Genomic DNA, 17,819 nt, shown 5'->3' with positions numbered 1-17,819 from the left:
ATCTTGTACATACACAGTGTATATGCAACATGCTATAAACTTTGATTTTTTTTATGTCCATGTATCTTGTACATACACAGCGTATATGTAACATGATATAAACTTTGATTTTTTTTATGTCCATGTATCTTGTACATACACATTGTATATGTAACATGCTATACACTTTGAAGTGTTTTACTGAAACTGTCAGATTTACCATATATTCTCTTATAAGCCAAGTCCAACTGCAAACTGCACAGACCCATGTCTGCCATTGCATAATGCACCATCAGATTTGGGTCTGTACAGTTTGTTTGGAGTAATTAGTAGAACAAACAACATAGAACTTTTTCTGCAGGCACATTAAGGCATGGTAGATCAGGATCTATGTTGACTTGATTTATAAGGAAGTATATACTGTATTTAGCAAAGACATCTTGTAATTGAAATCTGGTCATTATAAGATTTGTTATTGTTGTTGTTCTAGGTTTTAACGCCATTTTTCAGCACAAGATAGGCTATAAATGGCGGCCAGTATAACTGATGGAGGAAGAACCCTGGAAAACCCAGGGAAGAACCACCAACCCACAAGAAGCTACTGGCAGGCTTTCCCACGTACCCATGCTAGCCGAGCCTTGGACTCACGCAGACAGAGGTGAGATGGCAGCGATCCAGAACAGTGAGCACTTTAGACCACTTGGCCACCCGGGGCCCCTGGTCATTATAAGAGGCAAAGGACATAGAGCAAATAACATAAAGCAACTGAAACAACTATAAGTAAGGAGTGAGAGACAGTAGTAGCAGCAGTTGAATAAGCCTAGTAGGTAAGTATGGGAAGAAAGTTGAATTTCTAATCATTTTGATGAAATTGCATCATTTTGGTTATTCCCTGGAGAAATCATTCAGTATTGGATAATACTTAAGCATTGTGAAGTATGTTGTTAGTCTTGAATGAAATTTATGCCTGATCTCACCTCCAATGTTGAAGTCATACTACTATATAACAAAGAGTCCCTAGAAGGGACAGGCACTATTATCTGAATAGTATTCAAGATAAGACCATCATTTTAAGTGCTGAATATTGATACTGTGTCTGATAATAATAAGTGATGAGATTTTACAATTAGCCACTGTGGCACTCATATTTGATATACTGTAAGATTAATACGATTTTCATTTAGGATAAATTAGATACTGTTTAAAGAAAACCTCATTTTGATGTGACTATCCATTCATAAGAATTAATGATAAGAATTTCAATATGTTCATTGTGGCAGCCGTATTTGAGGTTAGATCAGCACCATTTTCATTCAGGACCAACTAGACATTGTAATTAGTATTCTGGTGAAAACCCAGTGTTAGTATGTTTTCCATTTAGGAGTAACAGTAACAAGGTTTAAAAGATGGATTCTGTGGTGGCCATATTGGATGTCAAATTGGTACCATTTTCATCCAGAGCCAGCTTGACATCTTAGAGGTTTTATGGGGAAAACCCTGTGCAGATATGACTTTGTTTGGTAGTGATAATTTTTTTTCTAGATGGCTGCTATTGCAACCTCATTTAATATCAGATCAGCAACATTTTCATTCAGGCCCAAATAGACATAAAAAGTATTTCAGTAAAAACTGCACACTCATTTGACCACACATTCAGTAGGCGTAGTAATAGCAGGATTTTCAAGAGATGGCCACTGTAGGGGCCATATTGGAAGTCTGAGTAGAACCATTTTCATTTGCATGCAGCTAAAATGATAAGAAGTTTTCTGCTGAAAACTCATGTTGATATGACTTTCTATTCACCAGGAGAAGCTATGACAGGATTTTCAACATGGCTGTCATGGTGGCCATATTAGATGTCAGAATGGCAACATTTTCATTTTGGACCAAGTAGGCAAAAAATCTTTCAGTGAAAACTCTTATGTTGGTATGAGCATCATTTCAACAGAGTAGTGATAACAATATTTTGAAGATGGCTACTGCGGTGTCTGTATTATCTGGCTGGTGCCATTTTCATTTAAGACCAAATAGACATCATAAGTCTTTTGGTGAAAATCCTATGTTGATATACTTTAAGTTCAGAAATCACTAACAAGATTTTCAAGATGGCAGCTTTGTCCATCAGATTGGCACCATTTTCATTTAGGACCAACTTGAAATTATAAGAAGCCTTTAAGCTACAAGCCTATGTTGGTACAACCATTTGTTCAGGAGCAGTGATAATAAGATTTTCAAGATGATTGCTGTGATGGCTATATTGGATATCTGAACAGCACCATTTTCATTTAGAACCAACTAGACTTTGGCTGTATGTGTAAAGTTTCATGGTAGTCCTCCAAGTAGTTTAGAAGTAGTGATAACAAATGGAAACAGGTGAGAAACTATAGGCTATTCCATAAACTCTTCTGGTCTTGACCAGTAGGGCTAAAAATCTTGGCATTACTCCTTTTGAAGGAGTGTGGGCTTGTCACTGCTTGTGAAGGAATGTTGGCTTCTTGTCATTGCCTGTGTAGGAATGTTGGCTTCTTGTCATTGTCTGTGAAGGAATGTTGGCTTCTTGTCACTGCCTGTGAAGGAATGTTGGCTTCTTGTCATTGTCTGTGAAGGAATGTTGGCTTCTTGTCATTGCCTGTGAAGGAATGTTGGCTTCTTGTCACTTCCTGTGAAGGAATGTTGGCTTCTTGTCACTTTCTGTGAAGGAATGTTGGCTTCTTGTCACTGCCTGTGAAGGAATGTTGGCTTCTTGTCACAGCCTGTGAAGGAATGTTGGCTTCTTGTCACTGCCTGTGAAGGAATGTTGGCTTCTTGTCACTGCCTGGTGCATTTTGCAATGACAGATCTGAGTCTCTGCAGTTCACAGTTGGAGCTGACTTATAACTGATTATATATGATGTGTGTACTGTGACATTTTGAAGAAAGAAACAAATTTATGTATATAGTTTACAGAACACATTTTGTAGCATTTGCTTTTCATGTATAACTGAAAATAGTTTAAATACATACAAAATTTAGACTAACTTCTTTTTCATCTTTTACTTTATACACTGGATTCTGTCAATGTTCCATTTAAGAATCTGTCAATATTTCAGTTGTCAAGTTGACCATAAGAACAATGTTTAAAGAGCTAAAGTCAGTATTGTAATAATTTATGAGTATTAACATCAGCAATAAATTGATTTGAGACACAGATCTGGATACCTCCATATAAATGCCATCAGCTCTGATGGTTGATGCAGCACACATTACAACAACAACAATAACTACTCTCATTTAGTTGGGGATTTTACGACTTGTGGCAGTGTGTTTTATGGGCAGAAAATTACATTTCCTGACATAAAATATTTACTTTTATAAAAACTTGCATATGTCCTGCTATGGGGCATGTATTATATGTTATTTAGACACTTCTTTGGGTTTGTATGGTGCTTTAAGGCACAGCAACAGAAATAGGTCATTTAGCGCAAGAGTAATTGGAACCAAGTGCCTTGCCCTAAAACACACCATAGTAGCTGACCTATGCTGGTTAAATTGTAGGATTCAAAACTCAGACTTTTTCTATCATGAGTCAGGGCATCCTAACCACTGAGCCACCGCAGTTCCCTTTTGAACTTTCTATTGTGATATACTCTATCAAAATACAGACCATTGTATTATGATGCATATTGTATTGAGGCAGACCATTGCATTGTGGTACATTTAGTATCAGTACACAGACCATTCTATTGTGATATGTGTTGTATTAAGACAGACCTTTCTGTTCTGAAACATATTGTATTAAGACACAGACCATTCTATTGTGATGCATATTGTATCAAGACAGATCTTTCTATTGTGATACATATTTTATCAAGACACAGACCACATTGTTTTGATTTGTATATTGTATCAAGATACAGAAGATACAGACCATTGTATTATGATACATGTTGTATCAAGACACAGACTTTTGTATTGTGATATATCAGTATATTCTGTCAAGACAAAGACCATTGTATTGTGATATATTTTACCAAGACACAGACCATTGGAATGTGATACATATTATGTCAAGGCAGAGACCATTTTAGTGTGTGATACACAGGGCCAGATTAAGGTCCTTGTAGGCCTGAGGCACTTTAATAAAAGGATTGATATAGACATGATTCTACCTCATTGCATATACTCTTTCAAGTATCATGTTTTCATAGGCCCAATCCACAGTGCCTACTGTGCCAATTGGTAATGCAGCCTTGGTGATACATATTTTATCAAGACACAGACCATTGTACTGTGATATATTTTATCAAGACACAGACCATTGTACTGTGATATATTTTATCAAGACATAGACATTTGTACTGTGATGCATATTTTATCAAGACACAGACCATTGTACTGTGATGCATATTTGATCAAGACACAGACCATTGTACTGTGATACATATTTGATCAAGACACAGACCATTGTACTGTGATGCATATTATTTCAAGACACAGACCATTGTACTGTGATATAGATTTGATCAAGACACAGACCATTGTACTGTGATATATTTTATCAAGACACAGACCATTGTACTGTGATATATTTTATCAAGACACAGACCATTGTACTGTGATGCATATTTTATCAAGACACAGACCATTGTACTGTTATAGATATTTTATCAAGACACAGACCATTGTACTGTTACAGATATTTTATCAAGACAGAGACCATTGTACTGTGATGCATATTTTATCAAGACACAGACCATTGTACTGTGATGCATATTTGATCAAGACACAGACCATTGTACTGTGATACATATTTGATCAAGACACAGACCATTGTACTGTGATGCATATTTTATCAAGACACAGACCATTGTACTGTGATATATATTTGATCAAGACACAGACCATTGTACTGTGATATATTTTATCAAGACACAGACCATTGTACTGTGATATATTTTATCAAGACACAGACCATTGTACTGTGATGCATATTTTATCAAGACACAGACCATTGTACTGTTATAGATATTTTATCAAGACACAGACCATTGTACTGTGATAGATATTTTATCAAGACAGAGACCATTGTACTGTGATGCATATTTTATCAAGACAGAGACCATTGTACTGTGATGCATATTTTATCAAGACAGAGATCATTGTACTGTGATATATATTTTATCAAGACACAGACCATTGTACTGTGATGCATATATTTTATCAAGACACATACCATTGTACTGTGATATATATTTTATCAAGACACAGACCATTGTACTGTGATCTAAATTTTATCAAGACACAGACCATTGTACTGTGATCTAAATTTTATCAAGACACCGACCATTGTACTGTGATGCATATTTTATCACGACACCGACCATTGTACTGTGATGTATATTTTATCAAGACACTGACCATTGTACTGTGATAGATATTTTATTAAGACACAGACTATTGTACTGTGATGTATATTTTATCAAGACACAGGCCATTGTACTGTGATGCATATTTTATCAAGACACAGACCATTGTACTGTGATATATATTTTATCAAGACACAGACTATTGTACTGTGATCTAAATTTATCAAGACAGAGACCATTGTGCTGTGATGCATATTTTATCAAGACAGACCATTGTACTGTGATGCATATTTTATCAAGACACAGGCCATTGTACTGTGATGCATATTTTATCAAGACACAGACCATTGTACTGTAATATATATTTTATCAAGACACAGACCATTGTACTGTGTCGCATATGTTATCAAGACACAGACCATTGTACTGTGATGCATATATTTTATCAAGACAGACCATTGTACTGTGATGCATATTTTATCAAGACACAGGCCATTGTACTGTGATGCATATTTTATCAAGACACAGACCATTGTACTGTAATATATATTTTATCAAGACACAGACCATTGTACTGTTACAGATATTTTATCAAGACAGAGACCATTGTACTGTGATGCATATTTTATCAAGACACAGACCATTGTACTGTGATGCATATTTGATCAAGACACAGACCATTGTACTGTGATACATATTTGATCAAGACACAGACCATTGTACTGTGATGCATATTTTATCAAGACACAGACCATTGTACTGTGATATATATTTGATCAAGACACAGACCATTGTACTGTGATATATTTTATCAAGACACAGACCATTGTACTGTGATATATTTTATCAAGACACAGACCATTGTACTGTGATGCATATTTTATCAAGACACAGACCATTGTACTGTTATAGATATTTTATCAAGACACAGACCATTGTACTGTGATAGATATTTTATCAAGACAGAGACCATTGTACTGTGATGCATATTTTATCAAGACAGAGACCATTGTACTGTGATGCATATTTTATCAAGACAGAGATCATTGTACTGTGATATATATTTTATCAAGACACAGACCATTGTACTGTGATGCATATATTTTATCAAGACACATACCATTGTACTGTGATATATATTTTATCAAGACACAGACCATTGTACTGTGATCTAAATTTTATCAAGACACAGACCATTGTACTGTGATCTAAATTTTATCAAGACACCGACCATTGTACTGTGATGCATATTTTATCACGACACCGACCATTGTACTGTGATGTATATTTTATCAAGACACTGACCATTGTACTGTGATAGATATTTTATTAAGACACAGACTATTGTACTGTGATGTATATTTTATCAAGACACAGGCCATTGTACTGTGATGCATATTTTATCAAGACACAGACCATTGTACTGTGATATATATTTTATCAAGACACAGACCATTGTACTGTGATCTAAATTTATCAAGACAGAGACCATTGTGCTGTGATGCATATTTTATCAAGACAGACCATTGTACTGTGATGCATATTTTATCAAGACACAGGCCATTGTACTGTGATGCATATTTTATCAAGACACAGACCATTGTACTGTAATATATATTTTATCAAGACACAGACCATTGTACTGTGTCGCATATGTTATCAAGACACAGACCATTGTACTGTGATGCATATATTTTATCAAGACACATACCATTGTACTGTGATATATATTTTATCAAGACACAGACCATTGTACTGTGATCTAAATTTTATCAAGACACAGACCATTGTACTGTGATCTAAATTTTATCAAGACACCGACCATTGTACTGTACACAGACTATTGTACTGTGATGTATATTTTATCAAGACACAGGCCATTGTACTGTGATGCATATTTTATCAAGACACAGACCATTGTACTGTGATAGATATTTTATCAAGACACAGACCATTGTACTGTGATATATATTTTATCAAGACACAGACCATTGTACTGTGATACATATATTTTATCAAGACACAGACCATTGTACTGTGATTTATATTTTATCAAGCCATTCATTGGTAATGTACAGCTATAATATGTAGCTTGGTATCACTTTATGGAGAATGACATACATTTGATATGTGCTGACTTTTCTGCAAAATAGTCAAAATGACAACATCCTTAGCTCATCTTGCCATAAGGCCAAACTAGCTAATGATATACTGTATATACACTGTACTCACTAATAAGTTGAATCCAACTGCAAACTGCACAGACCAAGATCTGCTATCGAATAATGCACCAGCCGATCTAGCCTTGTGCATTTGTTAGGAGTAATCAGTAGAACAATGTATACCCTGGTTGTATTATTGAAAGGTAGATCAGGATAATTAATGTTTGCAGTTTGACTCAATGTATAAGTAGGTATATATGGTAGCCCTGTGTCTCTTGTTTGTCACTTATTGTATATAAACAGTTGCTATTTTAAACTTCATGTTGCATGTAGTTGGACTTAATTTATAAGTGATTATGTACTGTACCAGAATATTTTCATGGTAATAATTTACTGACTATTTAAACTATAAAACTATCAAGTGCGGATTCCTCAATTCATTCACATTTGAGTGCATTCACACATAATCGCAAAGACATCAATACAAGATGACATAAGTATTATTTTGCCTCTGATGTAACTTTTATTCCAAAATGTTACTTTTGTGCCCTTGAAAGGTCTCTTGCGCTTGTTGGGCGTGTACTACAATATGCTGAGAAATAGTTGTCTGCTTGAAACTGGGTGATAGGTATTGTTTCACATGCACACAGATGTTCTCGCTTAAAAACAAATGTTAATATTGTTTTGGTATTCTGAGATATTTCTTCTTTGAAACGTATTATTTGTATTTCAGGCCACCAACAGTAGAATCTTGTGTAGTTGATTCCAGCGGCCAACAGGAAGATGATGAAACTCCTAAACTCAACAAAATGGACTCCAAAAGGTAAAATGAGACTCAAATACATGTAAAATATATTTCAGGATTTTTCTTTCCATTATATTTCCATTTAATAGTAAGTTTGTTTTTCTTCTTTCATCTGCATTGCCATCCATCTGGTTTTATATCATGTATATAGTTATCTCTGTCATCGTATAAACATTTTTGCTTCAGTAGCATAACTCATGTACTGATTCAGTTATTTCAGCTAAACTTGGAACATGTATCAACTTACAGAGATGTGTCTTGATACATCGAATGTTTTCTATTGAATATTTGTTTATGTTTGGTTTTGTGGGTTTCAACACTATTTTTCAGCGCATGATAGACTATATATGGCAGCCATTGTATTTGGTGGAGGAAGTACCTATGAAACCACATAGGAGGAACCACCAACCTAATTTTTCACATACCCACATTGGCCAAGGTGAGACTTGCAGTCACAGTATGAGAGGTATAATGTCAGTATCTGTAAAGGCAAGCACGTTAGACCATTCAGTCACTTGTGGAACCTACCGTAGAAATAAAATACAGAAAATGCTGTATGTAAATTGAATGTTTCTTGACCATTGGGTACTAACACAAGTAGTATATCACTCAGTTGGTATGCTGCTTACTGTATATAAAGACTTCTATTGCAAGTTCTCTATGATCCAGTACTCAGTCTTATGCTAAAAAGTACCCTATGGTCCAGCACTCAGTTTGTATGCTGCTTGTATAAAGACTTCTATTGTAAGTACCATATGGTCCAGCATTTAGTTTGTATGCTGCTTGTATAAAGACTTCTGTTGTACGTACCATATAGTGCAGCACTCAGTTGTATGCTAAAATGTACTCTATGGTCCAGCACTCAGTTTGTATGCTGCTTGTATAAAGACTTCTGTTGTAAGTACCATATGGTCCAGCACTCAGTTTGTATGCTGCTTGTATAAAGATTTCTGTTGTAAGTACCATATGGTCCAGCACTCAGTTTGTATGATGCTTATGGTATATAAAGACTTCTATTGCAAGTATTCTGTGGTTCAGTACTCAGTCTTATGCAAAATGTACACTATGTTCCAGCACTCAGTTTGTATGCTGCTTATATAAATGACTCCTACTGCAATCACCCTATGGTCCAGAACTCAGTCACATGCTAAAAAGTACCCAATGGTCCAGCACTCGGTTTCTATGCTGCTTATATAAAGACTCCTATTGCAAGTACCCTGTGATCCAGCATTCAATTTTGAATACTGTATGTGCAGTTAACCTATGGTCCAGCACTGTATATGTAAGGACCCTGTGGTCCAGCTATCAGTTTTGTATGCTACACATGCATGTACCGTATGGACCGGCACTGTTTGTATATGTAAGTACCCAATGGTCCTGCACTCATTGTGTATACTACTTACCGTTGTAACCAAAGTCTGAAACAGTCAGTGTGTATGTAACCTATTTGACACTATGTTTCCATGGTAACATAAAGGAATCAATTCAGAAAGTTCTAAATATAATAAATCACCTCTGTGTAGTTTACATGACATTTGTACATAGTTTTTTTGAAATACATTGAAAGGTTTAAGAGCTGTGCAGTGTAAATAAAATTGTTTTTGGACAGTAGGACAGTTCAGGCAGACATAAATTTGAGAGAGCTGCCCCATAGGGTATGTATGAACATTTTTAAATTGTCCACATATCTATCTGGGTCCATTTTTGTGTGTGTGTGTGTGTGTGTGTGTGTATTGGAATGATAGTAGAATGTTTAATTGCTTTTACGTCAGTTTGGTACAGTTGACAAAATATTTACAATGGGTCATTGGTAAAGAAAGTCATTTGGTACAGTTCACAAAATATTTACAATGGGCCATTGGTAAAGAAAGTCACTTGGTACAGTTGACAAAATATTTACAGTGGGCCATTGGTAGAGAAAGTCATTTGGTACAGTTGACAAAATATTTACAATGGACCATTGATAAAAAAAAGTTATTTGGTACAGTTGACAAAATATTTTCAATGGGTCATTGTTAAAGAAAGTCATTTGGTACAGTTGACAAAATGTTTACAATGGGCCATTGGTAAAGAAAGTCATTTGGTACAGTTGACAAAATATTCACAATGGGCCATTGGTAAAGAAAGTCATTACATGTATAATACATTGAAATAAAAGTATAGCTGGCAGAAATAATGAGTCTTATTTGTTCTGTATTGCTTTTATCAAGAATAATGAGCAAGTAATGAACATATTAGTTTTGATTTAGAATATCCTTGTCAAAGAAGAGCTGGAAAAATATCCCAGAAACTACGGTATTGGAAAATTCATATTAATTGACATATTTTACAGATTAAACTCTCCAACCTTAATTAAGATATGGGTCTATCTAAAGATAATTTACAAACCTGGGATATTAACTTGTTTTACTTTACCTAATTCTGTTGAGAAATTTCTGGTTTCTGATATATTAATAGACAAAATACAGGAATTTTTCGAATCCAATTTTGTGGATGAATATAACCTCTATTTAGAATACAAACAATAATATAGAAATAATTTTCTGAGCAGAATATTTCTAGTAATTCCAATGGCACCAAAAAGACATTCAAAATACTTTTCTAATAATCATGCTGATACCATCTTTTATGATGAATACAAAATAAAATCATGTAGGGCAGATACGCCTCCTTTTCTGGTTGGCCTTTGTGGGCTTTGGCATAAAGAATAGGCTAGATATGTGCCCCAGAATGTTGTAAAAACAAACTAATAGATGCAATGTAGGATGTGTCCGATGAAGATGTTCCAGCCTTTAATGTCTTGGATGATTAAAATTGTGCGTTTATATTTTAAAAAACATTGACTTTGTATTTTAAGGAATTTACCAATTTGTTTTTAATTTTCATTCTTTTGTTTGTCTTTCTTGGGACACCTAAATTGTGCTTATGTGCCAACATACCCAACTGATGCATATAGATCCTTTTATTTAAAATGTCTCATTCACTTCAGTTAAATACAGATTTCCTAATCCATTAGCCACAGCTCCCGGTGGCCTAGTGGTTAGAGCATCCGCCTCGGATGTGGGAGGTCGTGGGTTCGATCCTCAGCCGAGTCATACCAAAGACTTACAAAAATGGTACTAACAGCTGCCTCGCTTGGCACTCAGCATTAAGAGGTTAGTGTTAGGACTGGTCGGCCTGGTATCAGGATAATGTGACTGGGTGGGACATCATGCTACATGTCTGCGCTTGATGCCCTAGTGCTAGATATCACTATAAACTGTCACACTGCAGACATCGTACAATATGACTGAAAAATTATTAAAGCTATGTTTAAAAAAAATCCCAAAATTCCAAATTAGCAGCAGCTCCACTTGAGGACAGAGGAAAGAATATCCCTGAAAGAAAAATGTTTCTTTAAAAAAAAATTTATTTAACCCTTTACCTCATAGAGCATATTACAAAGTGCAGTGCACTATAAATAGAACACATGTTACCTATTTGACTCCATATGCATAGTTCTGCCTGTTAACTATTAAGCAATGTAGTGTATGTTACGTTTAACAGCAATTTTAACCATTTTACATTTTTGGTACACATCTATTATATGCGGAAAAATTTAAGAGTAAAGTCCCATTATTTTAGCTGTGTAATTATTTTTCACGGAAGAATTTTTTTATGTGCTTTATAATCTTGAGAGAACCCCTACACCGTCATGTCAGCGAGGCTGCTTGACCAACCGTAGCTGCCATTTCTCATACTCAAAAATTTACAAGTTTTTCGTCTGCATCTACATCACTAAGTCATCTGAATTTGATAATTTATAAAAACTAATTGCTGCCTACATCAATATCAGAGCCTTTACCTAAGTTATTGAATCTTTCATAGTTGTGATTCTAATCGTAAAAACTTCGTAAGTACTGAATGAAATCCGCGACCTCCATTTTGGATAGTGGAGATTACGACCCAGTTACTTTAAATAGCAGATATCGACCAGAGCATAAACAGTGACCACATGATCTGATGTAATTGTCATGTGCTGAAATGAATGTAGTATCTAATAGGGGGTTTTCCCCGAAGGTGGCTTTATGAAAACCAGCTTAAAATGGCTGATGTTTATAGCAGGCATCAAAAGGCACTTCCATGCTAATGGAATAGAGGCGTCAAAAGGCGCTTCCATGTGAATGGAGTAGAGTCGTCCAAAGACGCTTGCATGAGGTAAAGGGTTAAAATGGTTATATAGTGACATGTTGATATTGACTGACAGGTAAATACAAGTACAATTATACACATACTTAATTTCAAAATGGGGCGGAGGAGCTGGGGTGGTCTGGTGGTTAGCATGTGACCAAAAATGCGTGTGACTGAATCCTTCGATCAGGCCTGACACAGTAAGTTATCTTGGTGTGTCCTTGGGCAAGGGACTTTACTCCAATTGTCTCTACACTTGGGTTGCTGTTCCATTAAATAATCAAAACCATAACAAATTCATGTTAGGCTATTGGTCAGTAAAGTTGTCTAGTCTTAAGATTGAGATACAAAATTGTACCTGTATGTTTGAAAAGTACCTCAAGGTCAGAATGGACTCATAACAAGACAACACCGTCTAATCATTAGAATTGACATACATTACAGTTAAACAAGGTCAAACTGGATGCAAAACAAGACAACACAGTCTAATCATTAGAATTGACATACTTATATTTATGCCAATCAAACTCAGATCTACATAGATAACGACAGTGTGGCCTGATAAAATCAAATTTAAATATCTTATGTTGGACTATCGTAGTATCAGTCTTAAAGAAATAGCAAATGCCATATCCACATGTATGCTTGTTGGATTGATTTATAATGTCTGTTGTGGGATTGGCTTATAAATAATTATAATATAATATATATATAGAATATAAATAATTAAAAACATCAGAGTATCAACATACTTATTTACATCATTCTGAAACATAGGAAAGTAGTATAAATGTTCAGTTTTTATAGGTTTTTTTCAGAGCTCAAACAAATTTTGATTCAAAGTGATTGTGCTGATCTTGGCAGTTGTCAATTATGGACTGAAGGATTTTGATATTTTCCTATTGATTAATTTAAGCTGTGGATACATGTAAAAAGAGACAAAACAGATGAGACTCAACTGATTTCTTTCTTTTGAGAAACCTACACATAGTCAATTTTTGCAGCAGTCTAGCTGTCACATCACACTGAAATGATCAAAACAATCAATATTTTTGTCTTGTCCAAAATGCAGGACAGAAAGCAAGGAGTGTAATGATAATGCCTGATAATAACAAAAACAAGGAGTGTAATGATAATGCCTGATAATGACAAAAACAAGGAGTGTAATGATAATACTGAACAAGATCTTGGCCAGTGCAGTTTGTTAGGAATGATCAGTAGAAGGGGGGTGTGTGCAGGTGGGGTGGTTGCCCCAGTTGCCAGTGATCTTAAGTCACTAAAACCACAGGTGCCAGAGACTTTGGGGTGCCAAAACCCCTTTGGGTCATCATCATTGCCCCAGGTGCCATTTACCTTTAGTATGCCGCTACATCAAGGAATGGAATCAGGGAAAGTAATTTTTTTTCTCAATTCATTCAAATAAAAATGGAAGATAGTACTTAATGCAGTATAAGTGCTAAGAAAATGAGATAGTAGTAATCTTGTTCACTTGACATTTTTGCCACCTTAACTTTGTAGACTGCACTGTACAATCATTTTTGCCTTTGGACATTTCCATTATTGCAGTAAATGTTTTATCAGGTGTTTAACTAATTCATGAAAATATTAACATGCTTAACCTGTTACGCGCTGTACTCTGGAATTGTCCGATCTGGATCATGGTCTCATTTAACTTGTCCAGTAATGTAGGACATCAATCCTAATATGTATAATTTCTCCACCCCAACCCTCTTTAATTGTACTCAGATTATATGTGAGGTATTTTCCTTTACAGGGTTGATGTCTTACATTCTAGAACATTCATATAACTTGAAATGTCTACTCATCCACCTGCATTCATTAAAATAATTTTCGTTAATTTTGGTATTAGTTTTCTAATTATTCATTCATTGATTAAATGACAAATTTGATATCTAAAAAAATGATAGTCCCTTTTGTCATTAATTTAACCTCAGAATAAATTAAATTATTGTTGCTGTAGCTGTGCCTTCTGCCTGAAAAATAAGCTTCACTATTGGCTTCGAAAACTTATGATCTCTCCTTCCTCTAATCTCTCCTCCCTCTGTCACCCCACCCCCATCTCCAGGTTTATAGTACACAGATTATATGTAAGCTATTTCCCTTATCAGGGTTGATGTCTTAAATTGTAGAAAATTCATTTAACTTACAATGTTTGCTCCTCCACCAGCATTTATTAAAAACAAATTAACTTATTTAATTTTGGAATTAGCTTCCTATTTCTAATTCATTGATTAAATGACAAATTTGATATCTGCAAATCATAATAGTCCCTTTTGTCATTATTTCATCCTTAGGCTAAATTAAACTGTTGTTGCCATAGTTGTACCTTCAGTTCCAAAAAATCAGTTACATTCGTGGCCATTGAAGACTTGACATTAAAAATGGCATGCTAACACAAACCTTGCATGTTTTGAATACCAAGTATGTTGTTTTAAAATGAAAATATACTGCCATCTGAAAGTTTTTGTAACAACATATACCAGTGCTAGCACCAATGTTGAAGTGTATGGACATGCTCTGAAAAAAAAAGTAACAGGTGTATTTTTTTTCTGATGAAAAACCGTACTTAGGAGGCATATCTGAATCAAGATTCGGGGTACTGTGGACAAAAGTTCCAGGAAACCCATAATCCTGCATGCTAATTCGGTATGAATCAGTATAGAATGGAGAAATACTGTATGACTCTGACATGTCAAGTTAATATGGACCAGAAAGAGTACATTATTAACTCTGTTATTTTCCCCATAATGTATGCAAAAACATCATTCTTTGTGCATGTACATGATTAAATATGTGATGGAGCCATGGTAGCTTATTTGGTACAGTATAGGACTTGTAACCAAGGGTCACAACAAAGGACTTGTAATCCTAGGGTCACAACACAGGACTTGTAATTCAAGGGTCAGAACATAGGACTTATAATTCAAAGGTCAACTTATATGACTTATAATCCAAGGGTCACAGCATAGAACTTATCCAAAGGTCAAAATATATGACTTATAATCCAAGGATCACGGCATAGGACTTACTATCCACAGCATAGGACATATAATCCAAGGGTCACAGCATTGGACTTGTAATCCAAGGGTTACAGCACAGAACTCATAACCTAAGGGTCAACGCATAAGACTTGTAATTCAAGGGTCACAGCATAGCACTTATAATTCAAGGGTCACATGATAGGACCTACAATCCAGTGATCACAGCATAGGCCTTACAATCCAAGGGTCACAACAAAGGACTTGTAATCCAAGGGTCACAGTATAGGACTTGTAATCCAAGGGTCATAGCATTGAACTCATAACCCAGTGGTCACAGCATAGGACTTATAATCCAGGGGTCACAGCATAGGACTTGTAATCCAAGGATCACAGCATGGGACTTGTAATCCAGGGGTCACAGCATAAGACTTGTAATCCAAGGGTCACAGCATAGGACTTATAATCCAAGCATATGACTTGTAATCCAGTGGTCACAGTTAGTGTGTGAAACTTACCAAAACCCCCAGCATGCCCACAGGACCAGTAACCTCAAAATGTTACTGGTCCTGTCCATTACAAACTAGTCATAAATTTCACAATACAAGAAGACAAAATAAGTAAATGACTCTGGGTAAATGAAGGTAGACATCAACATCAGCCCATAATATGATTATCTTGTTTAATGAAAAATGGAAAAATAAAGAAAAACGCAAACAAAATATTTATATAATATATTTTATTTATTACTTTTATATTAAAGTCAGTATAAAATGGCCACTGTTTATTAACCAGGACAATGCTGCTAACTGTCCAGCCGATTGAGATTCGTGCATACCTATTTTGAAGCTGGGTATCAGAATCTGATGTTGCCATTGATGACCAAACTAGGTCATAATCAGAATGGGAATTAGGATCCCCATACACTGACTTTTCTGATGCCCCATTGCTAGGGATCACTATTAACTGCCACCAAACATCGTAACGATATTTTTTTAAAAGCTATGTTAAAAATCCAAATCTCTCTCTCTCTCTCACACACATACACACACACACATGCACACACACACACACACACACTTGTCTTTAGTGACAGCATTAGAACTAGCCCCATCCTCCAAAGATGATGCAATATTACCAAACTTACAGGTGTCCATGAAATTTGGTCTGTGGAGAAATGAGTTGCAGGAGGGAATTGCTAGAACTAGATAAAATGCAGCCCAACAGTTACGATCTTGATCTTGGTCTCTGCGTGTATCCTGTTTCTTAATGCAGCCTTCATTTCCTTTATTAGAGACAAGCCTTTTTCACACATAGCACTACAGTCTTGTAGAAACAGGATTAAATCTATAAAACATCAAAGCATCCGAACAGTTCCACATGTTGATGTTGGAATTGGAAGTATAGCTCTCCACTAATACAACATGGTACATGTAGTAAGGCTCCAGTACTGTGGACCACATTATGCACTGAAACACATTATACTGATAATTGCAATATGTACAAAATTGTGATATACTGAGAATATCATAATAAACAGAACCATAGTATAATGGACACTATCAAAATTTGTTACATAATGTTGTTTTGAAAGAAAATGAAGACATAAGACAAAATTTTATATAATTTTCTTTGCTGTTTGATTTTGGATTTGTAAAGTAGCTATAACAATTTTTCAGTCATATCGCTGTGATGTCTGCAGTGCGGCAGTTTATAGTGATGTCTTGCACTAGTGCATCATGCCACAGACGTATAACATGATGTCCCACCCAGTCACATTATCCTGACACCAGGCTGACCAGTCCTAACACTAACCTCTTAATGCTGAGCGCCAAGCTAGTCAGCTGCTAGTAACAGTTTTATAAGTCTTTGGTAGGACTCGGCTTGGGTTCAAATCCACAACCTCCCACATCCAAGGCGGATGTTCTATCTGCTTAGGCCATCAGAGTGATGTAATTTTCTTTGAACCCACATTGGTTGATTTTGGTAATTGGGTCCATAGCAGTGTTGCATTATATTTGGAATTGCATTTTAACACATTAACCCCTGGAGGTTTTTGCCATTTTTGCCTGAAAATCGAGTAGGAAACACATTTTGAAAGCTATTTCTGAATAGACTCGAAAACACCAAATCCCCGGTCATCTTTCAATAACATACTGCCTAGTTGTGTTAGAAACATCGTTTTTCATTGGCTATTAGACTCGCGCATGAGCAGAAGGGTAAAAGTAGGACTTGTTTCTTGTCCTACTTTTTGCAAAGGCTCATCTGTCTGCTTGCAGCTGATACCAGTTTGCCTTAGATCTGAGACCAAAAAGTCTAAAATCCAGACACAAAATGGGATTCCGACCACGGGTGAATT

At 35.6% G+C, this 17,819-nt stretch overlaps 1 protein-coding gene across 1 annotated transcript in view; it reads left to right on the top strand.

Annotated features, from left to right (window-relative positions):
- LOC149798128 (uncharacterized) overlaps positions 1 to 17,819 on the top strand; it is a 94,126-nt gene that overhangs the window by 8,093 nt on the left and 68,214 nt on the right. The window contains exon 2 of the mRNA XM_089963218.1: positions 8,220 to 8,309. Coding sequence (XP_089819344.1) covers positions 8,220 to 8,309 — 90 coding nt within the window. The remainder of the gene's footprint in view (positions 1 to 8,219; positions 8,310 to 17,819) is intronic.

Source organism: Sinohyriopsis cumingii, chromosome 6 (assembly GCF_028554795.1).
Source record: "Sinohyriopsis cumingii isolate HCF-2022 chromosome 6, ASM2855479v2, whole genome shotgun sequence".
NCBI lineage: Eukaryota > Metazoa > Mollusca > Bivalvia > Unionida > Unionidae > Sinohyriopsis > Sinohyriopsis cumingii.
This window is presented reverse-complemented; position numbering and strand designations above follow the sequence as displayed.